A 27,062-nucleotide genomic window follows, 5' to 3' on the forward strand; every position below is an offset into this window, starting at 1 on the left:
TCGTTAACTTTGAGAAGCGTGTTATCAATAGGTCCTTTTTTATAACGGAATAAATGCTTCCCAAACTCAAATGACAAAGAGAGTGGCTTGTTCACAGCACAGATCCAATTTCCACGTACATAATCTCAGTCCTAGTCCAAACAGATCAAGAGCTTTACGAGTTGAGACAATAACATCCTGGGGTTGATTCAGAGAATTCATCATCCCATCTGGATGCTGAAGTTCCTCAGTATGACTATATTTGGTGATGCTGAAACCAAAGGTGAGAAATCTCATCACTTCAGAGACTCCACACTGCACAAAGACATCGGTGAACTTGAACTAGCCTGAGCCCTGACATACCGGACAAAATCATGCAACCACTCAGCCAGTGTTTTGGACGTACATATGGCAGTGTGTGCCTCATGTTTATCCACTTACGGATAGATAACATTTTATTATTCTTATGTGATAGCATGGACCTAAAATTCCAGTCAATATCCATCACATCTCTCACTTCTTGAAAATTAAGATGAAAGCAAGAGGTGGAAAAAAAGTAAGTCTATTGATTGTTGTTTATGTGAAATCCTCACCTACCCCTGCGCAGGGCCTCGGACATAAACTCTTCAGAATCGCCCCGGGACCAGGGGCAGCGCCCACCCGCCTCACTTGAAAACGGCTTTTGAGAACCTGCCATTGAACAAAAACCGCGTCAGGAGCAGAGTCTCAGTGAAATTCCTGCAGAGAGGGGCACGGGCAGAGAGGGGCGAAAGGCCGCGCCGAGCCCCTCTCACCCCCCGGCCGCAGGAAGACGGCCTTCGGCCCAGCACAGCCGCTCCAGAAGAGCCCAACGTCGTCAGCCACACCGGCTCTTCCCGCCGCTGCTGCGGGCCCGGGCAGCCCCGCCTGAGCCACCTCAGGGGCGGCAGGCCTGGCGCGGCCCGGCTGCCCCACTCCTACAGGAGCTCCCGCCCGTCGGCGGCTGAGGGGAGAGGCGGGCCGAGGGCGCGGCCACCCGCAGGCGGAAGAGCGGCCGCTGCTCTTTCGGGCGCCTCGGACCCCCCCAAGCCCTTCCCGCCGCGGGCACCGCCTGTGCTGGCGCCTCCCACCCGGGAGCCGCCGCCGCCCCGGCGCGCCCCCGCACCGTCCCGTGCCGCGGCCGGGCCCCGGCTGCCGGGGAAGGGGGGAGGGGGTGGCGGGGGAGGGGAGGGGGGGTTGTAGCAGCATCACCATGGCGACAGTGACGTCATCTCACCCTGGATCTAATTGGAGGAAACCCCGTGGCCCCAGCCGCAGCCCACGGGCCAACCGAGCTTGTGCCCTGCCTGCGCTCGCCCCCGCGGCGGCGCGCTCTCCTCGGATTGGCTGTGGGGGCACGGGGGGCGGAGCCGGCCTCGCAGACCAGGCTGCGATTGGCCGTGTGGGCGCGGGCTGAGCAGCGGGTAGGCTTGCCTGTGCCAACGCCCTTTAGCGCTGGCTCTCGCCGGAGACGGGAGCGGCTCTTTCTCTCCGCCACAGCCCCGAGCGAGGCAGCCGATCGGGTGGCGCCCGCGGCCCGGCCTAGCGCAGCGGACTCAGGTGAGCGCGGTGCCCTGTCCCGGCGGCGGGCGCGGGCGCTGCTCCGCCGCCGCCTGCCGCCGCGTCCTCCATTTTGTGATCGCGGCGTGGAGCGCTCTGCGGCCCCGGGGAGCGGGAGGCGCAGCGAGCCAGCGCCGCCATTTCGCACCCGCCGGGGCCGCCGGCTTCCTCTTTCCGCCCTACCGCCGTGGGGGCAGCACTGGCCGCCTGCCCGCCTTCCCCGCCGCCCCCGCGCCCCCCGCTGCCGTCTTCGTCGTCCCTGGGGACGCGGCCGCCCCTGGCCCCCGCCGGAGCCGAGACCCCACCCACCGCCGTGCCACCACGCTCCCTCACCGGCAGTGCGGAGCCGCCGCGCCCCCCGCCGCGCCGAGGACCGCCGTCCCAGGGCCGGACTGCGGCCACTCCCGCCGTGGCCGCCGGGGGGAGGCGGGGAGGCCCGGGCCCCGCCGCGCTCCCCCGCCTGCCGCACCCCGCCGCCAGGAGGCGAAGCGGCCTAGGCCGCCGGCCTGGCCCCGGGCCGCCCCGCCCCGGCCACTCCGAGCTCCCGTGGCCTCGCTCGCCCCGCAGAGCGCGGGTGCCCGAGGGAGGCGGATCCCGGGCCCCCTCCGCCAGCCCGTTTGGTTTTAACCCTTTCCGTGCCTCCCCAGGGACGAGCTCGGCTTGCTCCTTTATTATTTTTTCCTGCTTGTCCCGGCTTTGGCATCTGCCTTTCTTGGGCTCTCACCTGCAGGGCTTGTGGCACACGGGGGGAGGGCTTTGGGCAAGATCCCCCAGGCTGGCTGGTAACTAGGTATCCTTCTCCAGGTCCCTGTTAAACAGCATGTCCATATGCTTACGTAAGGCACGGAAGGAAAGTGGTATGAGGACAAAAAGTCTGCATTGATGGAAAAATAGCTATTTCCAGTGGCTGGTCTTCAGACTGCTGTCCCTTGCCTAGTGCTGGGAGTGCCTTCCTCAGTTGGATTTCTAGGTCGTGGTTTCCCTAGGGGTGGTCCCTTGAGACAAGTGCCTATCGCCTTAGCCCTGTGTGGAAGGGCAGGATGCTGCAGTCCATCTCTCCACAAGAAGCTCCTGGAGATGGGGAAGGGAAGGGAAGGCTCACTGTGATCCTTGTCTTTTGGTGGGTCACGAGGGGTGGTGTAAGACTGTTTTGTAGTGTTTTATCCTAGCGTCATGGTTGCTGTCTTCTTTCTGGCAGGTTTGAGGTGCGTTCTCGTGTTGATAGTGTGACGTCCCCAGCTTCTCCTGCTTTTGTACCATACTGCCCTTGCCCCACTGCCAGCCACCATGGATAAGACCGAGTTGATCCAGAAAGCCAAGCTGGCTGAGCAAGCTGAGCGCTACGATGATATGGCCACCTGCATGAAGGCAGTAACTGAGCAAGGTGCCGAGCTGTCCAACGAGGAGCGCAACCTGCTCTCAGTGGCCTACAAGAACGTAGTGGGGGGGCGGCGCTCTGCCTGGAGGGTCATCTCTAGCATTGAGCAGAAGACAGACACCAGTGACAAGAAGATGCAGCTTATCAAGGACTATCGGGAGAAGGTGGAGTCTGAGCTCAGGTCCATCTGCACCACTGTGCTGGTGAGTGGGGATTTTCTTTTTTCTTCTGTTTTTTTTTATTTTTTAAGAGAAAGAACTTCTGTGTTCATGTGTGCTGCTGTCCTGGGGAATAAGACTGGGAATTTGGCTGGGGAATATCATGCAAAGTATTATGCTGGGGTAGAGGAAGTTAGCGCAGGAACTTCTGCAACCGTTATGTGGGTTCCTGCGAGGAGGAGGATTGTCTACACTCTATGGGCCCCATATGTGCAGAAGTATTTGACATACACTCAATTTTGAATGTATTTGAAGTACATTTTTTGGATGGAGTGATCTATATGCAATATTGCACTAGATAATTGCAGAGATGCAGAGAATTTAGTCTTGTGTCTGTTTGTGCTGTGGTTAGTAAGCTTATCTATTCATAAGATAAGCTGAAAAGAAAATGAGAAAACCCTTTTATTTTTTCAGATCAGAGCTAATAGCCTGTTAAAAGCATTTAAAGTAACTGGATGTGCATTTCATTTACTTCTCGTGAAGAAAATACTCTCTAGAGGTCTTTAAGAGACATTTTGAGGATTTTTTTAATATAAAATACGGTTTTGTAGAGTAAGATGTCTGTATTGAAGACAGGAAATAAAGACCTGTAGAAATTGGCTTTGTAAGGTTCAAGCTGCCCTCTCGGCGGAATCTTTAAGATGAACTTCCAGTAATTCTGGAATAATGTAAAACTAAGGTTCAAAGACTGGCATGATGCCCTGAGCATGCATCGAAGCCCAGGAATATGTTTCTGTACAAGCAGCAGAATTCCAGATGCTATCAACAGCAAAACTGTACTGCACTGTAGTGGGAGCTGAAGAGACACGTGTCAGCAGCGTGGAGGCTGCTGGACCCTGTTCTACATGACCAGGGAGTTGCAGCTGCAGGGAGCTGCATGTGTGTAATGCAATTGTAATTACGCGCAGATAATCTTCAGTGGTTTACTTGCTCCTTAGCTACTTTGTGTGTGTGTGTGTGTCTAGTATGGCAAACATGAGAACAGGAAGAAGCAAGTCTATAAGGAAATAAACAATTTTTGAGGTAGATGTATCCTCGATTGGTTTAAGAGACCTGACTTTAAAGCTGACTCGTTTGGAAGTAACTGAATTTGCTTCTTGATTAAGTGTTCTGGCTCACATACAAGGGAGTACTACTTTGGATTGTGCTGAAAATACCTATATGCTTCCATGCATGCTGCCACCTAGGTGTTTTGGGTTTTTTCCTAATCAGTCAAAATGAGTTAACTTTGCTTGAAAATCATTTGGAAATTTATTAGCCTAATGAATCAGTTTAGTTAATTCCTTAAGATATTTAAGAGTCCATGACTTCCAAAGAAGCTGTTTCTACAGTTATAAGCGTAGTTCAGTTGTAAAACTTTCACCTTTCTGAAAATGATGTGACTCACGTAGGGCACTGATTCCTGTTTCCTGTGACAAGAGTTTCACTAGAACCAGTGTGACGGGGTGCCAGCACTTGTGCTGTTGTCACTCCTCTCAATCTCCTCTCCTCAGTGTCCCATTTCAGGACTAACTTCTCAGGACCTCAACATAAAGCTCACTCTTCAGACTTCTTAATCTGCCTCTGTCCTTCTACCAAATCTAGTTTCTAAGAGAAAGTTATGCGTAAAGTCTCATACTGGGAGCTGTGCCATCTTAACAAGGAGCTCATGCTTCCATAGGGAGACTGTCTCTGATAAAGGTAGCAAGCCATTTCATGCAGTGTCTATACTGAAATTATTCCAGTCACATCAAATGGTGGACAGCAGGTAGTCTGGTAGCCATGCTAACACAAACCTCTGATGTAGGGAAAACAAGCTCTTCCTGTGCTAGCTGAATTTTTCCCTGCATTCTAGTCTTCTCTGTTCTCAGCAATGGCCTGGTTGGCAACTCTCTCCTTCCCTTCTTGCCTGGAAGGCTGCAGGAAGTAGTGAAGACCGAAACCTACAGCTGTGCGTGCTTTTCCTGTTCTGTCCTGCTGATAAAGATGCACCTTCCTTTGGCAGGAGATGTCACCTATCTACTGCAAGCCTTCCAATCTTTGAGTGCCATGTGCAGTTACGTTCTGTTCTGCTTTCCTCCTCTATCTACCACTGCTATGATCCATGAGTCAGCATCCGAGAGGTTGGAACTCACAATGTGCAGGCACTACAAAGGACGGGCTTCCTAAAGCTGAGCCGCAAAGTGGTTTTGACTCCTCTGTCTTTGAATGATAATTTCTTCTTTACTCATACTATAGTAATTGCTTGTAGCTTTTTTAGATCTCTTAAGCTGAATCTCAGAGATGCTTTTTTAATTCTAGGAAGGCGGCTAAACTGAAAGAACTGCTGGCAAGTAGTATGGAAAGGTTGCTTGTCATCTGGAGTATTTGGATTTAGCAAGGGTAGATGTGTTGGGTGGAGTGTGACTGCTGTTAGTCATACTACTAACAGTTTTTTTTCAAAAGGCTTTTTTTTTTTATTCCTGGTATGGCACACCTTTTCAAAATTAAGTATATCTGTGGTTGTAGAAACCTTCATTTAGAAATACTTGTGCTGGCATTACAAAATACTGCTAATTTTTGATTAAAAAGGCAGCAACACTGAATCTGCAATTACTTTTTTTTTTCCCCTGTAAAGAATGCCTCAAGCCAATTAGGTACGGCATTGTTTTAGGGCATGGTTTGATAAGGAATTTAAATTTCATCACCATTGGAATACAAACATCCAAAATTATGTTGATATCTATATATAGATATATAAATAAAACTTTTACTAATTTAATTAATGTACAATCACTGTCACTGGTCACAGTAAGATATTCCATCTCATGCCAAGCAGTGAAGACGTTTCTTTAACTGCCTGTCTTGCAAGTAGGGGTGGATGTGATCTGAGCTCTTTTTAACTGTTAATTTTATGACTGGTCTTTCAGGTGAGAGTGGCTCTTTAATGAAGATGTGGTATGACTTTGTCAAACAACTTCCACATATGTTTTATTTGGAAGGTACACTAGTAGGTTTTATTGAAGTCTCTGTATTGGTTGACTAATTCGTTGGTAATATAGAGAATTAATGTTGAATCATTCCTTACAAATCATCACCAAAGCTGTTCTTGAAACTCTTGACCCTGAATAAAGAAACAGGTTGGCAACTTTATTTTTTTTTTTCCGAGATAAAGTTGAGCTGTACTGTTTCATATACTCTCTGAGCACAAAGTTCGTGGGTTTTTTATATTCTCTGTGTGATTTCAAGGCAGAGATATAGGTAATGTAGAGATATAGGTAATGTAGAGATATAGGTAATGTAGAGATATAGGTAATGTAGAGATATAGGTAATGTAGAGATATAGGTAATGTAGAGATATAGGTAATGTAGAGATATAGGTAATGAGTGCAGTGGCAACTTTCACATAGTGAAACACATGAAACTTTGAGGATGGAATGTACAGTATAAGATAAAATTAATGCTTTGTTGTATGTGCACCCTGCTGTTTAGTGACTTCAGTTTTTCAAAAAGGGTAACTTTTGAATTGGAACCTCTCGCGGGGAGCAGATCATACTGCTGGATGTGCTGAGAGCCTCAGTCCTTTTGCATGGTGATAACCCACGTTGCATTCAGGCTCCTTCGTTTTTCAGAAACAACTAGTGTAATGGAAGGAAGGGCATCGACCCTTGCCTGCAAGCAGTTCACTCTCCACCTGTAAATTGAGGTTTTTCTTGTGTGTTTGATGGCACTCTGCCTATGTTTGATTTCTAGGTCCCAATGTTGGGGCTCTTTGTAGAGCAATAGAAATGAGATTTGATGACTATTTGTCCACTGGTTAAAACTTGATGAAGATGCAGTGGCTAAAATCATTAAAACTTGGAAACAGCTGTATCTTGGTGGTTATGTACTCTTCATGTCTCTAGCTGAAATTTAAAAGTTTGTTTTAATATGCTTCTAAGTTGTTTTTTTCATAGAAAATTTACAGATATGAGGCTTTTCGGTTGGTTCCAAACATCTGTTTTTACAATGTCCTTTGTAAACAGTTTTACATTGCACTGTGTCAGGCCCATGTAGGCCAGTTTTTCTAGAAATGAGCAAGGGCATTGTGAACTTTTAAAAATGACCCAACATTAGCATTACGTGCGCTCTTGGTTCTTTTCTGTACCTTGCAGCAGTGCCTGCAATGAAATAGTCTTGAGCTGTAATGTGTAGCTTATTTCAGATTTACTGTCTTAAGGTCGAGAGGATGCTTGTAAATGTTTGATCTTCTGTGAGATTGCACTGTTAATTGTTGAAAGCATGTATTAGTGTGGTGCTCTTGCCAGCTCCCCTTTCCTTCCTTCCTTCCTTTCTTCCTACCCCCCCCCAAGGTTGCAACGTTGTTACTACTTCTGCTTTGTGTAATTAAGAAACAATAAATGGTAATAAAAATAAGGGTAAAAATCTAGATCCACTTCCGATTTTTACCTATTTTGTAGATCTAATTCTAAAGTTAATCACTTAAAACAAAAATCCCCATACTAGATGGTAATGTTCAAAGCAGCTTTTTTCAACAGCAAAAGTTCAAAGCTTCATTGAAAATTAAGTTGGTATTTTCTTGCAGCAGCAAATGGATTCTTCATGTGATGAATAAACTTCAATGGATTCTTCAGATGATGAATAAACTTTGACCATAACCCTGTTCTTTTTTTTCCCTACTGTTACCTTTAGCCTACAGAAAAGTGAAATCTTCATTTCTATTATACATGGAGAAATCTGGCAGATTCATGAAGTATCAGCTTGATGCTGCTCTATGAACGATTTACTAGAGTTTCATTTCTTGTGAATCCTTTTTCTCTGCTTTCCTTTTTTCAGTGAACTGACAGAGTTTATACTGAAATACAGAATATTGTAGAGGTGAAACTGGCATCTGAGTAAAAGAATATCACAGTCTTGTAACACTGGGAACTATGTAGGATGCAGTTTTATTCTGAAGGTCAGGCATACTAATCACTTAAGTTAATACTAATTTTGGACTTGAATTAGTTGTCCTGATAGTGATCAGGACAGTGTTTCAAGTATTACTTTTTTTGCCTTTTGTAATTTAAAGCAAATGCTATTGACGCATCCTTTTTAAGTAACTGACTAAAAGGAGTAGCTACTTCATGACTTAAAGCCAGACTTTAGGTTGGGAATGTTACTTCTTGGCAAATCCAGAATTGTGGACTGAAAGTTAAATGAATGTTTTAATTTGGAATAACAGTCTTCTTTTTGTTGAAAGGTAATATATGCGGAAAGAGTTGATTCTCCTTTGTGTTCTTAGCATAGCTTCTAGCGAACATCAATACATTTGTGGTAAGAATTGTGGAGCTAAATACATTAATCTTTTCTAGTTTATTGTGCTTGAAACTTAAATTCATCATCTGAACTTCACTTAATCGTAGTTGTACCTTCTCTTATGTTAGTTTTTGCCCTTTGTTAGAATCCGCTGCTGGAATACTACTTTTGTGCAACAAAAACTGAATCCATTTCTAAGAAGGGACTGACGCTTGCAGAAACAAAGCCTAGAATGCACCGAGGTTCTTGAAGTGGCTGAAAACTGTTAAAGCCCAACTAAAAATAGTTCAAGGAATTTTGATGGTAGCTGAGGCCTCCATCCCATGCAGTCATTGCTCACTGCCCCCTCACCCTGCAACTGGATACTGAATTTCTAAAATGTACAAGCAAGCTAGTAAAGGATACAAGATAAATGGCAGCAAGGTATTTTGTCTGAGGTTCTGAAAACTTGTGCCGTTATGTTATTTGTGTGTGCAGTGTCGTTTCCTTTTTCAGAAGCTACTGGGGTGAGTTTAGATCACTGATTTGATTTGCTTGGATATCTTCATCTTGAGGTAATGCTGAGAATAGGGTTAACTTATGCCTGTTGAAAGTAGAAAAACCTGAAGATCAATGGCTTGTCTATTCTTAACAGTTTAAGAAATGACCACCAGAGAATTGCACTTCTGCAAGGTCATAGCTCCTAACAGCTCTGAAAGGCCTGTCCTGAATGTTAACATCCTGTGAGAAGCAGGATGTGGAGTAAGTGAAAATAGGAAATCGTAATACTGATGCAGGTGACCAGCTGTTGAGAATGGGGCAGCCAAAGCCTCATCTATCTCCAGTATCAAATCCATTTTTTTAATGAGGTTAAGCTGTAGGTTAACTAGTCTGCTTGTAGTCAAGGCTATCAAAGCTTTGTCTATACTGTAGTGCAGTCCACTTGTACATCTAGAATTATTAAATTTCCTCAAAGACGTTTACTGGTTTGGTGGCCTTGAGAAAGTAGGATGTGCTCACTAGGTAGAACTGGACAACAGAGACACAAATTCTATTTCTCTGCTAACTCAGTGAAGCTTTTAACAGAATTTGTAAATCACTGTCATGCTTACCTGCCAGACAGTTGTCTCGCAGGCATTTCTGCTACATTAGATACTAATATGATAGATGCCTTATTGAAGTAGAACATAGAAGGCTATATATCAGAGAGAGAGAACTTGGTGAGGAAAAAGCACACTCGAGCTTGAAGGTTATTAGCAGTTGATTTCTTTATGATAGCACAAATTGGGGTTGTTTAGCCCATTATTAAAGCAGTAGATTGTACCAATTTCTGTATGGGTGCGGAAGCTTGGTATTCTGTTTTGAGTAATGGGGGATACCTGACTTTCAGAGGAAAGTAGTGAGGAAAATGGCAGGGGAGGGCTGGTAAAAGTGCATTGGTACATTTTCTTTGTGAGTTTGGTAGGTGAAGATGTGTGCTTGATTATTCAATGTTTTCTTATTTGTGTAGATCTTGCCCCTTTTTTAGTCTTGGTCTTTGAGAATGATGGGCCTCATGCCCCTAGATGTTACTTGCTATTTGTGTTTAATTGATTTTGTACTTAATGATAAACTTGAAGCTAATTTTATCACAGACTAACTAGGTAAGGCTGTTCTTGAAAACTGCATTTGTGGTACTTATTCCATATAACTGTACCAAGTTCATTGCCTTGATTTTTAGAGGTTCCTCCTCATCCTTTCCGCTTCCCAGGATGCCCAAACCAGTATCGGAATGCTCCAGCTGAGCGTACAGCTGACTTGTAAACTTGTAATTTGCTAATTCACTCTGTACATATGAGTAACAGTTCATGTGAACTGGGCACTTAGACATAGCAGGCAGTAAAAATAATTTTAAAAGTTTCACGTTCTGTGCACCCACCAAAACATATCAGATGTCAAGACCTATGAACCAGAAAGTCCTGAATTAGCTGTGATTTTGCTTGTGCCTTTCTCTTAATTTGTTAAAGAAATCAAGTGTTTGATTTACCAGTTTCTAACATTGATAAAGGTTTATTCCTTGCTCTAGTAATCTTTATTCTGTCCTTTAATTTGTATGATCCATCCACTGAAGTAGTTGGATATAGGAGTCATGCTAGGCTCTGGAAACAGAACGCTTTCCGTTTGCTCTGATAGTAAGTTTTCTAAATACACTACATACACTCTTTATCAGACTGACAGCCTCAAATTTCCTGGAAAAAAACTCCTTCAGGAAGTTCTGTTCTGAAGTTGAACACATATTGTGAAATTCTTGTAAGCAGAAATTGTTTTAAATGGAAGTAGGTAGGCAGGGCATTAGCAAGAAAGTCAAGGTTCGCTTGCTATGAGAAATCGTTATAACAAGGTTATCTGAAATGTTGGCTTCTAGTTTTTGTGGCTTAAAGGTTAGACTTCGTTGTTGTAGGTTGTCTCATTTGGGGAATAACAAATGACTGGCACACTCCTAATACACTGAATTAAATAATGTATTGCTGGGTTTCCTCTAAGGTGAGGTTGGACGCTGCAAAAGGCTCTCCCAGCTGCACTAAGCAATGGGGAGATAGCGCATCTGTTTCATTATCTTTCTGGATTTCAATGAACACAAGCCTCTGATCTAGGGCTCCCAAGCAGAGAGCAGAACTGAAGCAAGTAAAACTTTTAGGGCCTCTAGATTTTAACATGAAAGGCTCACTTTAAAAATCATTTATCTGCACAAGGGCAACGTACCTTAAACCCATGTAACTCCCACATGCTGTTGTTCATTTTGAGTACTGTTAGTCTTAAGTATATCTTGGTCAATCATTTAGTCAGTGCTTCTGTACCTACAGAGGATAGAAATATTTTTAAATGCACATGTAGACTTTTTTGTTTGATTCTATCATGTTATGGAAGATCACAAATGAAGAATACTGGAAGAAACTTTTAGGTAGTCAGGATTCTGAAGGGAAGAATTTGATGTCAGTAATACATGTTTACTAAGGGCAAGATAACACTTGAAGTATTTTGAGGAATTAGAAATATGGAAAATGCAATCATGGAAGAATGTTAGAATCAATTTAAGATAAATCTGTCCAATACCAAGAAAAGTTTCCTGAGAGCTTTTGGCTGTGTTGTATGGCCATTACTTCAGCAAAAATTTATAATTATTGAAAAGGAAATGACATTTTTTTGAAGACTCATTTCTATATTTGGCAGGGGGAAACTGGAAAACTTTAGACTTCCATAAAAACTTGAATAATTCTTTGACTTTTACTGGATTGTTGGGTGTTTTTCTGATGAAAATCTATTGAAAGAACTTGCATTTCCACACGCTTCTGGTTACTTAGCTCTTTGGGGACCACAAACTTTCTAACTTCTTGTTTTAGGAGAAATGTAAGCAGTGAATGTAAACTCTAGATGAAATTAATCTCAGCCCCAGGTGGGAATAGTGTGGGCAGACGTGCTGCAGCTCAGGCTTCCAACTCATCTGTTAAGTGGGATTCCAGATACTTCACTCAGGGCCAATCCTAAATATTGACTGCCAGTTTTTAAAACTATGTAGACAAAGACTCAGAACCAAATGGAAAAGATGAATTAGGTCACCCTCTCCGTTTCCATGCCAGGTACGTTTGTCTCTGCTTTTGACAGAGCTTTGTCAGGTCATCGTAAGGCCATGCCATTACTGGAAAGGCATACGCATATTTTCCTCAATGTATAACCTGAAATAGTAATGATCTTAAGAGGTCTGCATGAAAACTATTTAATGTTCTCCCAGAAGGAGTTGATGCATAGAGCTTGAATCCAGAAGGATGAAGAACTTACTTCTGCTGAATTACACTTTTGAAAGTAAGATCACTTTACTGTTGCAGCAGGGGACTCTCCCTTTCCTGTCGAGAAAACAACTGCTGAATGTTAAAACACACCTAGGTTGCAGTGAGTCATACTGTGGACTTTGGAATGACTGATTATACTTGAAATAGTCAAGAAGTCTTAATACCAATTGACTAGATGATTAAAACAGGCAGCCATTTGTGAGTAGAAGCCTTCTTGAAAGGTCTGAGCCTACACCAGTCATCTGTGCTGTCAAACACTTTGGAACATTTAATGTGTTTAAATTCACATTTAACAGGTATATTAAGGGAATATATTGGTCTGAGCAGCATCACCATATTCTTAGCTTTACTTTTTGACTGCAGTTAGGGTGGAAACCATTTCCCTGTGTGCTGCTTGTAGGTGGTTTTTCTCGTATTGGAACTGGATGGATCTTCAGAAATACTTGAGACTGAAGAAGTTTCCCAAGCATTTTGCACACTTCAGCCCTGGCTGAATTTATGTAGTGTCACACACTTCGCATAGTGTGCCTGTTGGATGCAAGCTGCTCATCTTCTAGATAGGACTGTGAATTTGAATCCATGTTCAGGGCGGCGAGTTAACTTGCTAAAAAAAGTGGCTTTGACATGTACTCTGTGCATGTGTATTATTTTTAAGGAACCTTGTCTCAAAATAGGTATATTTCGAAACAGTTTCTTCACTAGCGTGTGACCATTTGGTTCTGTGGGGTTTGGCCAGTTACGGCTTCTTGCTGTTATGGGCAAGTACATTAAGTAATCAGAATTACTTGCTGTCAGCCATGTAACGTCTGGTCTGGTGGCTAGCTTCAGTACTCCTTAAAAAAAAAAAAAGCACTTAAAAGCTCAAAATAGGGAACATTCAGTGTTGGCTCAGGAAGGGAAGGAACACCTAGGAAACAGCAATAAACCTCAGTCTAGTCTCTGTAAGACCTGTGAAAATCAGTACCCTGCAGAATGGTAGCATCTCCACTGCTAGCAGGTCTGATGAGCGCTTGGACAGCAGAGAGCTTCTGAGCAGTTGAAGTTCAAGCTGGTCTTCCCTTTCCCCCCTCTCCCATATCATTGAACTTTTCCATCATGGAGTGAGGAGGAATACAATTTTTTATATATATATTATATGCATTGATTAGTTTGGTTTTGTATCAAAAAGAGTAATACTATTGGATTTTCTTTTCTCTAGATGCTTTTTGTGTCATAGGAATTAAAGCCCAGCAGAGGACTTTGTCTTAAATCACTAAAACCCGCAAATACAAATTACTTCCCACAAACTGTTATGATGTTTGTTTTTAAAGAATAGCATTTAAAATCATATGCCCAAAAGATGAAGATGATGTTGGAATGAGTTGTTCTAAACAACTTGAAGTAAGATATAGGGGCCTTAAGCTCAAGAATGTTACTGAAACAGTCTGACTTGAAAATCAAACTTTATATAGACTTTATTTACAAAACTATGCCAGCAATTTTGAACATCGGCACACTCCTTGCTAAAGATGCAGCAACATAACCAGTTTATATTTATGGGACAAACTTTTGGAGAGCATTGCTGCTTATGATGATTGCTTTTACATTGACTTTTTTCCCTTCTGGTGGAGTAAAAGCAACGATATATCGTACTAAGTTGGTGAGAAATGGGAATGGCAATGTAGATAAGGCTTTTCATAGCATAACATTAAATAACTTGGTGATGTGACCCAAACACGTCATAGGTGTTGACGTCTGAGTGATGGTGGCATTGTAAATATTGTGAGTTACTTCAGTTTACCACATTGAGAACTTGGGTCGGTACCTAGGCACATGATATCTTTAGCTTGCTTTCAAAATTGCTCTTAAACTACTTGTGATGGGTAGATAATCTCTTGGAGCTGACCTGGTTCACGTTCATCCTCTGGTATTGAACGGTTAAATGTGAATAATATATATATAAGCTGACGGTATTGGAATATATGCAGAGACTTATATACTCATGTATTTGCTTTTCTTCTTGAAGTCCAATTCTAGATGGCACAAGTACTGAAGGCAGCTCAGAACAAAAGTACAGAAAGTATTTAGTGTATGCTGTGGTTGAACTTGATGTCTCGATCAGGCTTGCCTTTTAAGATAGGCTTAGATGGGGGGAGGTTGGCGGGACTTTGTTTTGATGTCAGCTTTTAAAAGCAGGGCTTGTCCTGAAAACAGGTAACAGAAAGCATATGTGGAGTGGGACTGGTACGTGAATTGCAGGAGATGTGTGCATGGCGTATGTAAGGAGAGGCTGGCTGGATGCATGTACAACGAATAATTATGAAGGAGCTGTATCTTCGGGGAGCTGCTTTGTCTGTATCAGGCACTTCAAGTAAAGATACAGCCGGCATATTCCTTCAGGACTTGCTTTTCATAAAGCTGAAATAATGGGGAAGTCATGAGAGCAGATGAGTTAATATTTCTGGCTCAGGTTAATTGCAGTGGTCTGATACTACAACCACATGTTCAACCCTTGTTCCTGCTTAAGCAGAGGGGGAAAAGAGACGAAGAGAGGACAATTACTCAGCTGGGAAAGAACAAAAGTAGAACTGGAGAAGGATCCAAAAAGGCAATTGAAATATAACTTTCTCTTGGCATGTAAAGGAATAAGTCTGCCAATGGAGAGAAAAATAGAAAAAAATAAATTTCAGCTTTAAAGAGGGAAGAAGTGGATTGCTGCCAGGCTCCTAGCCTGCTCCGCATGGCTTCTTCAGGCAGCTGCAGATCTGTTCCAGGGCCTGGTAGCCCTTTGTTGCTGGCATCTCTTTAATAGATAAATAAATAAGCCTGCCTTCTGTAGGAGGGGAAAAGAATATCATATATGAGAATATGAAGCTATTAGGATGGCAAGAGTGTTAGCACACTGTGAAGGTAGAAATAAATTGAGATGTATGAGCAACACGAATGGGAAGTGGGCTGGGAAATCCTGTCACACTACAGGAGGACCAGTGTGCCACTTGAGAAAAATGTCTCAGTGTGGGGGAAGTAGGAGATACCAACCACGAACTGGCACAGTGCAAACCTGTTTTGCACCAGGACACAAAGGGTTTGGCTGGAGGACAGAGTTTTGATTCCTGCTTTGTACTGCTTGTAGTTCTGAGAGTCACCCACCAACAGGGCAGGCCAGCAGCTCAAACATCACGTGGCTTTTCAGGGCAGCATCTGAGACATGTTTGACGTTGTAGAGTGTGTAGTTGCTGGTTGTTCAGGTCTTGGTTTAGAAGGTGATAAGAACAGTCAGTTCTTAATGGTGGTGGCAACTGTATTTTGATACATAACTTTCTCTGACCAAAAAACCAAAGTGATGGGCATGTTTGCTGTATGTGAATGTGGATGGCAGTCTACTGTATTGGCTGCCTTCATCACAGAATCATACCTGTGGCAGTGCCTGTCTCTCTTTAGATAAAATTTATCATAATAAATTTTGAGTTTGGCTAAGGTCTACTTCATTGCTCAGCCTGCCTGTATTCATCTTACTTACTATCAACTGATGTTTAAAATAGGGATTCCTGGCTAATTGCTGTCTGATGGAAAGGTAGAAAAGCCCAAGTGAGGAAAGATAGAGAACAGATGTAGGAAATCTTGAGTTTTCCTGGCTATTACTGACTCAACAACAGTGTAAAGTAAACGATTTATTTTTTTGTGCTGTCTGCTCTCACTGCCCTGCCAACATTTTGTCTGTTAGAGGGAGGGTAAGATGCCTTCCAAGAAATGACGATGATGTCCTGAGATTAATGGCTCACAAAGTGCACCGAATACATTATTGATTTGAAAGATTGATAGATAAATAATTAGATTTATTGATAGATAAATTATTAGCTTTACTCAAAGTCTGTTTGTGTTCTGTTCTATCCTATGTGATTCATAAATGAGATCTTGTTCTATTTAAGGCTATTGAAAACTAAAACTAGATACATGAAATCCAGAATGAGGATGTTCTACCCTAGTTGATAGATGCACAGATCTCTCCCTTCCATGTGCTGTGGTAAGGATTGGGAAGCCCTTGACATGAACTGGGAGTGGGAGCTGCTGTCTGGGAAGCTCAGCTCCTCCAACTGAGGAGTGCCTAGGAAATAACATAGTGTATGTAACCTACTCTTTGCTGTCTGAAAAACTACAGTTCACTCCCACCATCCGCATTTTTCTCTTAAGTTTCTCAGAAATCTGCACAGAACCACTGCTTTTCAAACCTGCATAGTGGAGGCAGCACTTTCAGGATGCATTGACACACGGACCGCAGCGCTACATGCTTGTGGTGGCACTGGGGCCATGGCAAAATCCTTCTGTGCTTCTGGAAGAAGTGTGTGGCCTACCCCATCTGAAAAAAAAAGAAAAAAAAAGTGGGCATTAATGCTTAAGGGAATGTAGGTTTGAGCTCAGCTTAAATTAAGACATGCTAAAGCTCTGCTGTAAACATATTTAGATTCCAGGGTGTTAGTATTTTTAAGTCATAACCAAGCCAGATCAGTTACACACGGTACTCTACTGCTAGAGCTATCTCCAAAGACAGAATTTCGTAATAAATAAGTAAATTTTTTGTGTGTGCTAAGTTTACAATAAATCTTCAGGTTTTGGAAGGCATAAAATAAAAATGCCTGTTTCTTTGTAACATCTTGAAAAAGTTTTATTTCAGCATTTAAAAAAAGAATCAAAGATACAGTTTTGTCAAATACCTGGTTTAAAATCCCATACAACATCCTTCTCGGTTGTCTGGTCAGTGCTCCTTAGACTGTCATCGTTTTCCACATCCAGTCTGAGCACACGGATAAATCGCATCTCTGCTACTTAATGCAGTCCCAACCTGAGAACGGCCTTTAGAGGCTGCTAGTTACTCTCTGATCATCATTAAGGAACCTTTCTAAGCATAAGTGTATTACATGTCAGCTTTCTTGATTCTGGGCAGTTTCTTGTGAAAACAAACTTTGTGTTAAACTTGAGGTTACTGCATTGTCATCTCTGAGACTTTGAAACTGGTTTGTGCAGTGTTATGCTTTTATGGCTGGCATTGACATCTGTCATAGGAGAAAAGCACCAGGAAAACTTCAAGCCAAAATGTGAAGATTTTCTCATTGCAGAAATGTGTAAGTGGGAATAACTCATTCTAATGTGGGAATGACTCATGCAAAGTAACAGTGTTAATATGGGGTTGTGTTACCCATCTGCATGCTACGTCTTAACTCTTGTTCTGAAACATACCTCAGGTTTTGCTGCTTTTTCCATAATAACAATGAGGTGTACCATTCAATACGCTTGTGCAAGCCCTTGCATACTTCACCGTGTTAAACGGTTACATAAATTCCCCACTTATCCCTAGGCGATACTAGCCAGCATCTAGTCTTTGGCAGTGGTTTTGTAGCCTTACAGAAAGTCCTAAAAATGCCTGTTTCTGAATTGGTAAGTGGAGAGGTATGTCAGGCTTGGTTTCATCTTACCCTCCCGCTGTTTGCTCTAGGGTGGTGGTAAGAGTACTTGTAACTCTTTAGTGTTTCTTAATGCCCTCATAGGAGGATCTCTGAAGGAAGGTTGTCTGTGGACCTATATGCAATATTACATCCATGGTAAGCACGCTGTGTGGGCACAAAAGTGCTTTTTTCACCCAATTGGAAGTACCCTACTACAAGTAGCCGTTTAAAATAATTGCCAACACCTCAGATGGACTTGGAGTGAGTAAGTGCTTTCAGCTGGATTGCTCTTCTACCGTTTATTACTAAAGGAAATAATAATGGTGTGGCAATAGGCACAAAGAGTAGGTTTGTGTCCAAAACTAGATAGCTTTGATTATAGTGCTACAGTTGCTAATAAAAATGCTAAGGGTTTTGCCCTGGAAGCTTACAGTTCCTTAAACATTTCCTTTGTAGCTGCTTTATGAATTTGGATGCATGTTCCCGTAACAAAAATCTTATTTAACTAGGCACAGTTTGCAAGTTTTGTGGAATCTTTCTACTGCTTTTATGACCAGTTTATTTTCCAAGTAACTGAATGCAGATCATTATCACGTACATTCTTAGTGTAAAGCCGCTCTGAGTATTGCAGGGTTTTCTTGAGTCTGTTGGAGCTTGTTTGCATCTTTTGTCAGATGATTGCCAGAGAACATGGGTCAGTTGTGGTAATGAGTTGGGTAAACTCAACAGAGCTCAGGGACAAGGACGTCAGGCAGAAGCTGCTCTCCTCCTCGTCAGTTCTCTGAGGTACCCCCTTTGCTGGGGGAAAATCCTGTACCTCTTCTCTCCTTCGCCTTCACCCCTGTCTTGGAAGGGCTAGAAGGCCTTGCACCCTTGGAGAGAGACTTATCTCCTCTTGCTGGAGGCTTGTAAACCTTTCCCTGTCCCTCTGGTTATCAGGTAGGAGAGCTGTGAGTGAGGGGAGTGGTGTTAGCAGTAGCTCAGAGCGTGCTGGAGAGTACCGTATAGCTTTTCCTGTTCCTGGGAAGGGCAGGGTGGACATGAAGGATGCCTCCCCACTGCGCTGGAGCGGGTGTTACTTTGCAGCCTTGCAGAGAGCTGGTACGGGTTGGTGAGGCTGGCTACTGACTAGGCGGGTTCAAACCCTTGGCTCTCTGGTAGGTGGGCTGGAGATTCCTTAGCACAAGTCTAATGAATGCAGTTTGTACAAAAAATAGCAGAGTTGTTTTTCTTTTTTTTTTTCCCTGTGAAGTGGAAATAAGTTCTTTTTTATAAATAACTTTGAAACTTTCTTCATAATGTTTCATTTTTCCGGTAAAAGCTTACACATTTGCAATAATGTTTTTGAAATGAGAAGTGCATATCCTGAAACTAAACTTGGTCCTGAAACTATATGCCAGTAAACCTTTTCTTGTTACTTTTTCTGCAGTCTAATCTGATGGCTGACCATCTTAATGTCATCTCTAGCTTTTGTGCCTTTACACAGTTTGCTTAAATAAGTATGCATCTATCTAAAATGCCCTTTAAACTCCTTTTTTCCTTGTAGTAAACTTTTGAGTCCATCCAAACCTTCTGGAGAGAAGAAAAATAGATTGAACTTAGTTGCAATGGTGTACATAATATGCTGATGTCTCTTTTTGTTGTTGTTGTTTCAGGAGCTGTTGGACAAATATTTAATAGCTAATGCAACTAATCCAGAGAGCAAGGTATTCTACCTGAAGATGAAGGGAGACTACTTCCGATACCTTGCTGAAGTTGCCTGTGGTGATGACAGAAAACGTAAGTACCTTGTGGTCTTCGGGTCTTTGATAGCTACTGAACTTCAGTTTTGGGCCATGGGGGAGGGAACAGTAAATGAAGTACACGTGCCACTATCTTACTCTGAATTCATGTGAGTTAGCTGAGTGGGAACAACTATGCTTCAGTTGGAAATCTCCAGTGTTCATACAGATGGAGAGTAAAATTCTGAACAGACCTTAAGCATAGTACACCAGGGAATTTTAGCTGGTGTTCCCCTCATCTACCCTAAATTTCTGGATAGATGTTCCATAATGCTTACTCAGAGCTTCTGGAAAACAATGTAGGTAAAGGTCTGCTAACATTTAACGTAGTTTGTATTTCTTTACTAAAATAAAGTTGATGAGGAAGAGTACACAGATCTCTACAACATTTTTTACTCTGCGATGGAGTCCTGTTGATCTATAAATTTTAACCATTTCAGTGTGAAGCAGACTTCGTTGTAATCTCCTAAGTTTATAAAGAAGCAATAAAATTACTAGGTTAGTACACTATCGAAAAAAGTGAGCTGCACTCTGAAATCGTTGATGTTCATAGGGATAATACTGCCCCTGTAATTTTAGTTTGCCCTTTTGGATCCAGCAGAAAAGGCCTGGAAAACTTCACAGTTGGTACTGTCAGTTGATACTGGGCATTCTGAGAATGTAGAACATTCCTAGAAGTTAGAACATGTACATAGGTGGTTAAGAACTTCAGGAAGCTCTTCTGGGATGGGTTTTAACTCTGTTCAGAGGATGTGTTGAATTCAGTATTAGGACTGTCTCGCAAGGTGCGAGATACATACTGTTGTGATGTTAAAAACTCTTGGTATGGCATAAGGTACTGATACATTTTTACGTAACAAACTAAAATTAGTCCTGGAGTGATGCTGTGGCACAGAAAAGAGATGGACTGCTGAAGCTGGCAGAGCACTGAAGTGATTGTCCCTTTGGGTTGGGCATGGTAGGCATCTGACAGTGTTGGCTGGCTAAACTGGTTGAATTGCAAAGTGGGAGGACAGAGCTGGCTGTCACTTCGCTACAGGCTTTGTTAGTCTCCTTGTATTGTAAGAGTGTTTAAGTTGAAAGATGAAAATATACAAAATGGAGTAAAAGTCTGTGTGTTATTGAGTTAGATTCAGACATTCTTAACCCTTTGTCTGATTTGAATGACAACAGTAGGTCCAAGGGTAGCAGATACAACTTGTCTTTGGCTTTCACCAAGATAATCTGGTTTACATTTTGTCTGCAGCAGCAGTTACAAATCTGTGGGCTTCTCTGAGCAGAAGAATACCAGTTTATCGTGGCTAAAAAGACTGCTTTTAAAGTGATATGCATGTTGATATGGGTGCTTACTGTAGAAGAGGGACTGATTGATAAGCTTATTAGCAGATCTTAGTATTTTGTTGGGAAGTTACAGCTTATGTCTGTCACTGTGCATACATTTTATGCTTGACTTTTTGCAAAGTTCTAGTTTTACTTGAAGCTTTTCTCATGTTCCACCTCTAAGCATCTGTTTATTTTCTTTGCTTCAAATACATTTTATTTCCTGCATTTGCTAGGTTTTTTTGCCTTTTTTCACCTGTTCTGAAGAAATTAATAGTCCATTAACACTCATTACAGTGTGAATACTGAAAAACCCTAATGTATATTGTGGCTTCTTTAAATAACAGATTTTACTTACCAGACTTTTTTTCCCAGCACTTTGTAGAGCAATTATGGTATCAGCTCCCTCAGAGAGCTGGATTCTGAGCTCTGACAATGGCCTTTTCCTGCAGTCTCCTTCCATTCTGCAGGCATGTTTAGGGTGGCTCTTGGCCCTTTGGATGTCTATTGGAAGACAATCAGGGACAGACTATATGGACTATATGTAGCACTCTTAAAGTATCCACTCTGGCCTAGTAACCTCTTTTCTCTGTGGTGTTTTTCCCAGTTATTTTGGGCATGACCTTGTTTGGTTTGGGTTTTTGGGATGGTTGTTTTTGTTGGGGTTTTTCTGTCTTGATCTCTCTACACCCAGTTTTTGGGGGCAGACATTCAGTTTTTCAGGAACATGCAGTATGTGCCTTACAAACTTCCTCAAGGAGAGGTAGGACCGTACAGACAGTAGCTGCCTTTACTTTGCATGCCAGACTCAAATGCAAGCATGTCCATCCTGTGCAAGGAATGAAGCAGGAGTTCTGTAGCAAAAGTAATGCACAATATTTTTTTTGTAGCTAAAGTATCAAAGGCCATCGAGGTAATATAGTCATCCTGGATGTTTGTATTTACTAATTTCTGTGTGTTTATTTGTCTCTTCAATACCTTTGCTCTGTAGTAGCTTAATTTGCTCCCTATGTTTTGTCAGTGTGGCAGCAGTACTTAAAATGGGTTTAAAATCGTTGCCTTGATTAAAGTAAGTGCAGTGTTTTGCTAAGAGCAGGCTTAAGTAGAGGACTGTTTAGTCTCCTACTAATGGAGTACTTTAAATAGTCATATCTTTTAAAAAAACCTGAAAACTTACTGTTGAAATGTTTCTCATTCTTTTAACAGAAACAATAGAAAACTCACAGGGAGCTTATCAGGAGGCATTTGATATCAGCAAGAAGGAGATGCAGCCAACACATCCAATTCGCTTGGGTCTAGCTCTTAACTTCTCTGTATTTTATTATGAGATTCTCAACAATCCTGAGCTTGCCTGCACACTGGCAAAGACAGTAAGTTACTCTTTTCTTCTGTATGCGTGCAGGGACAGTACAAGAGAATTTAAGCTTAAAAAAAAAAGAATTATTATTTCCTAGAGTTTATGCAGGAAATTATACTATTTCATGGATCTGGTTTCCAAGCTCGTGTTGTTAGTGAGATCAAAGGAGTACAAGCAGGCTGTATTTACAATGGGACTTAAATTTTCAGCAACATGGCAAGCTTTTATTACGCCCTTATTATGGTTCTGTGTCAAATAGAACAATTCAGGTCATTAACTTCTAATGTTGGGGTTTGATTTTGTTTTAAAGCTACCTTTACTGATAGGTTTAGCTTATGGTTATTTAATGATCAGTTAATAGAAAGACTAAAGATGGTTTAATTATTCTAGGCGTTTGATGAGGCTATTGCAGAACTTGATACACTGAACGAAGACTCATACAAAGACAGTACTCTCATCATGCAGTTGCTTAGAGACAACCTAACAGTAAGTTGCCTCTTTATGTGCTATATTTGCTTAGCTGGACTGAATTGGTGATGAAACAAAACTATGATTTCATTCTAGCGCAAAATATAGCAGTGATTCGGGCTACTATACCTTTTTGTAACTTAGTTTGAATGTACTATAAATTGATGTTTGCAACTTCGTGCTGTGTAATCTAGAATAACAGCTTGGATAGCTTATATTCTTCATTGTTTGCTGGCCTTTTCAGTGGAGAGGGAGAAGGTGCATTCAGCGAACTTAACCTACAAGATTGGACAAGTAGTCAAAAAATAGTAGTCTGTGATCTGTCAGGGATTTTTATTCAAACTTTCTGATGTCTACCTCGGAAACAGAGTGTCTTTCCTGTTGTACATCCAGTGCAGCTTGCTTTATTCATTTTTCTGATTTTCATTTAAAAGAAAAAAATCCAGAATTTCAATGTTTTAAGAATAAAATTAGTTGATGTTTGAGTACGCATCATAATGATAAACCATTACAGAAAAGTGCCTAATGGAACCATTAAATTCTCTTAAAATATGTAACTAAGACAATTTTCTAGTAAATATCCTCTCTCCATTTTCACTGCATTTAAAATTACAGAAATGTGTATTATTTTGCAATGCTCCTTCAGTAGAAATGTCTTTTATTAGCACTGTAAAATGCTTAGCTTCAATAACCAAAATGGTAATCTTCACTTTCAGGTTTGACCACAGCTTTTGAAATTAATCTTACTCAGAAAGCTACTATTCAGACTTGTCGAATGATCTGGGATCGATGGCACAGCTTGCTATTAAGCATGAAAGTCTGGACCTGTTTAGAACACGGTCTACTCTGCCTTAATAGCTGAGGTGCAGAGGTAGTTGTGCCCTCTGCGTGGGGAGCTATGTCCAATTGCCTCTCTCTGAGCAAGTACTGGAAGCCAGGGGTGTACAGCTCCAGTGCACTGGTACTCTGTAGACATCCCTAAGTCTAATTCATTATCATTTCTGTACAGTCAATAGTTGTCTCTTTTTGGAAGTAAAGCTGCACTGCTGAAAGCTGACACTGTTTTTCCTCCTTTTTCTAGTTATGGACATCAGACAGTGCAGGAGAAGAATGTGATGCTGCAGAAGGTGCAGAAAACTAAACTGCACACGGGGCGTCATTCTCCCTTTCCTTCTCAAGAAACCTTTTTACACGTCTCCATTCCTTATAGCTCCACTTGGATTTCCTATAGCAAAGAAAACCCATCCATGTGTATGGAAATCAATTTATAGTCTTTTCACACTGCAGCTTTGGGAAAACTCCATTCCTTGATTTGTGTTTGTCCTGGCCTTCCTGGTGTGCGGTTACTGCTGTAGAAAAGTATTAATAGCTTCATTTCATATAAACATAAGTAACTTCCAAACACTTATGTAGCGGACTAAAGTGTACCTGGTATTTAAAAACAAATCTGAACCAGTTCCTGCCAGTTGACTGTGTTTTGTATTACAGTAAGATATGAAAATGTAGTTAATTGCAACTAAAGAGTGTTCCACATAGCTTTTAATTCTCCACATTCCCTTCTTATTCTGCAGGGTTTCCTTTCCGTAATTGACTTTCACATGCTACTGTGTATTCTTTTCAGTAGGAATATGGAAGTATTGGGCCAGATCAAGTTGAGCATTTCTAGTTTGGAAAACAACAAATTGAGTTGCTTCCTGTATCATGTAATACAGAAGCTTGTGTGTTTGAAAACAGGGGCTTCTCTTAATCTTCAGTTGCTGCTGTTTAAGTTGATATCCCTTCCCAATAAAAGTTCACTTACACTCCTGCCTTTGTAGTTCTGGTATTCACTTTACTATGTATTAGAAGCAGCATGTTACTGCCGGAGTACAGGCAGTGCTTTTTGGCAGACTAAAGTGCATGTCATTTCTTAATACACTGGAATGGGAAAACCAATTGAAGTTCACATGTCCAAGTATAAAATTTAGTACTTTTCCATGCAGGTTTGTGCACATGTGAGAAGGTGTCAAGTTTGTCCAGTGATTGTTATTTAGAGAGTTTGGACCACTATTGTGTGTTGCTAATCATTGATTGTAGTCCCAAAAAAGCCTTGTGAAAATGTTATGCCCTCTGTAACAGCAAAGTAACATTAAATAAAATTACATTTTATAAACCACTTACTGTTGACTTGTAACAATTCCATGTAATCGCTTAAGGGCTAAACTTCACTGTAAGTATCTCGTGCTAGAAATGTCTTTCTCAAATTTAGTGTATACTTTTAAAAAGTCTGCTCTTAAACGAACTCATTTCGTATTTGAACAATGTTCATTTTGTGAAAATAATCTGGATGATTCTCATAGTTAAGCTGACATGTGGACTTCTTTATAACTAAATCTGTTTGAGCTAACGGCTTCACCTTAATAATGACCTAAGAAAAAATAGCCGATTTCTTCATATTCTTCCATGGCTTGCAAATCCTCTCATCTAAATTATGCATTTTTTTGTAACCTCTTGAAATTCTCTGATCTGTCCTCCTGTTGTGTTTTTTGACTGATGATCATTATTATTACAGTATTTGAGCTACGCTTTGAGAAATTCAGAGGAATTTGTCCTGCTCTAGAACATTAGTTTGTGTGCTGCCACATCATAATCTGCTTTCTGTTGTGCTCAACTGCTTTTAGTGTTACTGTTTCCCCCAGTTTTTGGAGTTTTTTGTAATAATACATTGTTCTGCTTATTTTTTCTTTTTTTCTTTCTTTTCTTCCCTACATCACTGAAGAGTTGTGTTTTTTCCTAAACCTCTACCTCTTAGTTTCCCATGTTGGTGGGTTTTTGAAAATATTTAACTCCTATTAGTGTCCTGGCTAGACAGGATATGACATTATGAAAAAGGACATATTACTACTCCGTGCAGGCTTCTGATGGTACATGTTCCACCTTCCATGGTTTTGTTCATTCTTTGAGTGTGCACAGTGAGTGTTCCTACCATAAAACTGTTCAGATTATGTGCTTCAATTGACATGCATTGCTTTATAAAAAAAAAATAATTGTATCAGTTCCATTTTCTTCATGCGGTCACTTTGAATTGCTGTCAAAGTATTGTGTGGCAGGATTCTACATAAACTCATATGCTTCTTAATCGGTGTTTTGGTTTCATAATTTCTTCCCCTCCCCATTGCATTTCTTATTGATCCTTTGTTTCATAAAGGTTTTGAACTCCTAAGTGCTCTCATTCTCCCCAAAAAATGTTGGAGTGCTGACATGTTAGCAGTCAGCTCTAGCTGCTCATTTCAGAGTTTGCTTTCTTTGCTGTCTCCTGGAGCGGTTGTCTCAGCTTGCACTACGTTGTCAGCTAACTCCGTTCTCTTGTTTCCTTCCTTTTGCCACTTGTAGAGAGAGTTGTCTGTTTTCCTTCCAGGAACAGTACCTGGGCCTTGTATCTAGATTAAAGCTCAACTTAGTAAATGCTCTTTCTAATGTCTATCAAACTGGGTGAATCGTAGCGCGTTCTTCTTCGTTGCATCTATGTTTTGCGCAAAAAATGAGTCTTGAAACTGCAACATCAGCTCTTGAATGTTAGTAATACTGAATGCAGCAGCATCTGTTCTCATACTGGTACTGCCAGAATTTGGCCATTTATATGTATTGTTTTTGAGGGGAGAGGGAACGAAAGGTGTAGGGGAATGGGATGATGGTATAAAAAAGGAATAGACCGTAATTCCCTAAGTGACTTTGCCTAGTCCCCCCCTCCCAGGTAAACTTCATTATTACTGCAACACCCAGAGTAATTAGGTGCATTCATGTGGTATTATGGTTTCCAGTTCCAGGAGATAATTTGCATTTATATGCTGCCCCACCTCACAGAAGATGACATGCCCCACAGCTTAGGAAAAGCTGGACAGACTGAACACCTCAAGTCCCAAACCATGCTTATTCCTTGCAAGCCAGGTGTATAATTGACAATATGATCCAAGGCACCTTAGTAAAAGAATAGTATCTTGTTAGATTAAGGATGTCATATGCTGAATACGGTTGTGTACAGTAAATCCTGTGGGGTAGAGTTATTGTCTTCACCTCTACATTAGATTTCACGGTAGTGTATTAATCATTTCAACTTCCGTCTTACTATTTTCAGAATAATAAGAAAAAAGATCTCACTTTTCTGCCAGATGGGTGATAGTAGTAGAGATGGTACTTCATGCTAAGCCACTTCCTTTTGAGGTATTTGTGCTGTAACTCTGTTCAGTAGCAAAACAAGGAGGGTTTTGTGCTTAATTTCTCAGGATCTTTCTCGAAATGAATGTCATCAAAGACACTGTTTTCTTTTCCTCTTCGCTAAGTCCAGTTGCAGCATTCTTGGTGTGATAGCAGGCTACTTGTCATACCAGGAGACAAATTATTTTATGATTCTGCAAAACAAATAGAGCACTTGCTACTTTGCACCTCACTTTCTTTTGTGCAGTACAAAGCAGTGTAGGGAGACCAGAGTAAGTTTGGGGTTGTGAGGGTGTGGTTTTGGGTT

At 41.7% G+C, this 27,062-nt stretch overlaps 1 protein-coding gene and 1 long non-coding RNA gene across 2 annotated transcripts; both read left to right on the forward strand.

The window, feature by feature from the left end:
- The first annotated feature begins 1,400 nt into the window (after positions 1 to 1,400).
- YWHAQ (tyrosine 3-monooxygenase/tryptophan 5-monooxygenase activation protein theta) lies at positions 1,401 to 24,716 on the forward strand. The gene is made up of 6 exons (XM_075750646.1): positions 1,401 to 1,557; positions 2,756 to 3,138; positions 19,291 to 19,414; positions 21,943 to 22,106; positions 22,484 to 22,579; positions 23,643 to 24,716. Exons 2-6 carry the CDS (start codon positions 2,845 to 2,847, stop codon positions 23,700 to 23,702), a joined length of 738 nt encoding a protein of 245 aa, XP_075606761.1. The 5' UTR covers positions 1,401 to 1,557; positions 2,756 to 2,844; the 3' UTR covers positions 23,703 to 24,716.
- Positions 6,272 to 7,051, forward strand: LOC142601441 (uncharacterized). The gene is made up of 2 exons (XR_012835003.1): positions 6,272 to 6,377; positions 6,486 to 7,051. It is a non-coding gene; the product is annotated as an uncharacterized LOC142601441 (long non-coding RNA).
- Positions 24,717 to 27,062: the final 2,346 nt, after the last annotated feature.

Source organism: Balearica regulorum, chromosome 3 (genome assembly GCF_011004875.1).
Source record: "Balearica regulorum gibbericeps isolate bBalReg1 chromosome 3, bBalReg1.pri, whole genome shotgun sequence".
Classification (NCBI taxonomy): Eukaryota; Metazoa; Chordata; class Aves; order Gruiformes; family Gruidae; genus Balearica; species Balearica regulorum.

Excerpts from the sequence above, each read along its gene's own strand:
- YWHAQ (XM_075750646.1), top strand. The coding sequence starts at position 2,845 with ATGGATAAGACCGAGTTGATCCAGAAAGCCAAGCTGGCTGAGCAAGCT. Across the intron at positions 3,139-19,290 it reads CCATCTGCACCACTGTGCTG|GAGCTGTTGGACAAATATTT; the intron begins GTGAGTGGGGAT and ends TTGTTGTTTCAG. Across the intron at positions 22,107-22,483 it reads CCTGCACACTGGCAAAGACA|GCGTTTGATGAGGCTATTGC; the intron begins GTAAGTTACTCT and ends TAATTATTCTAG.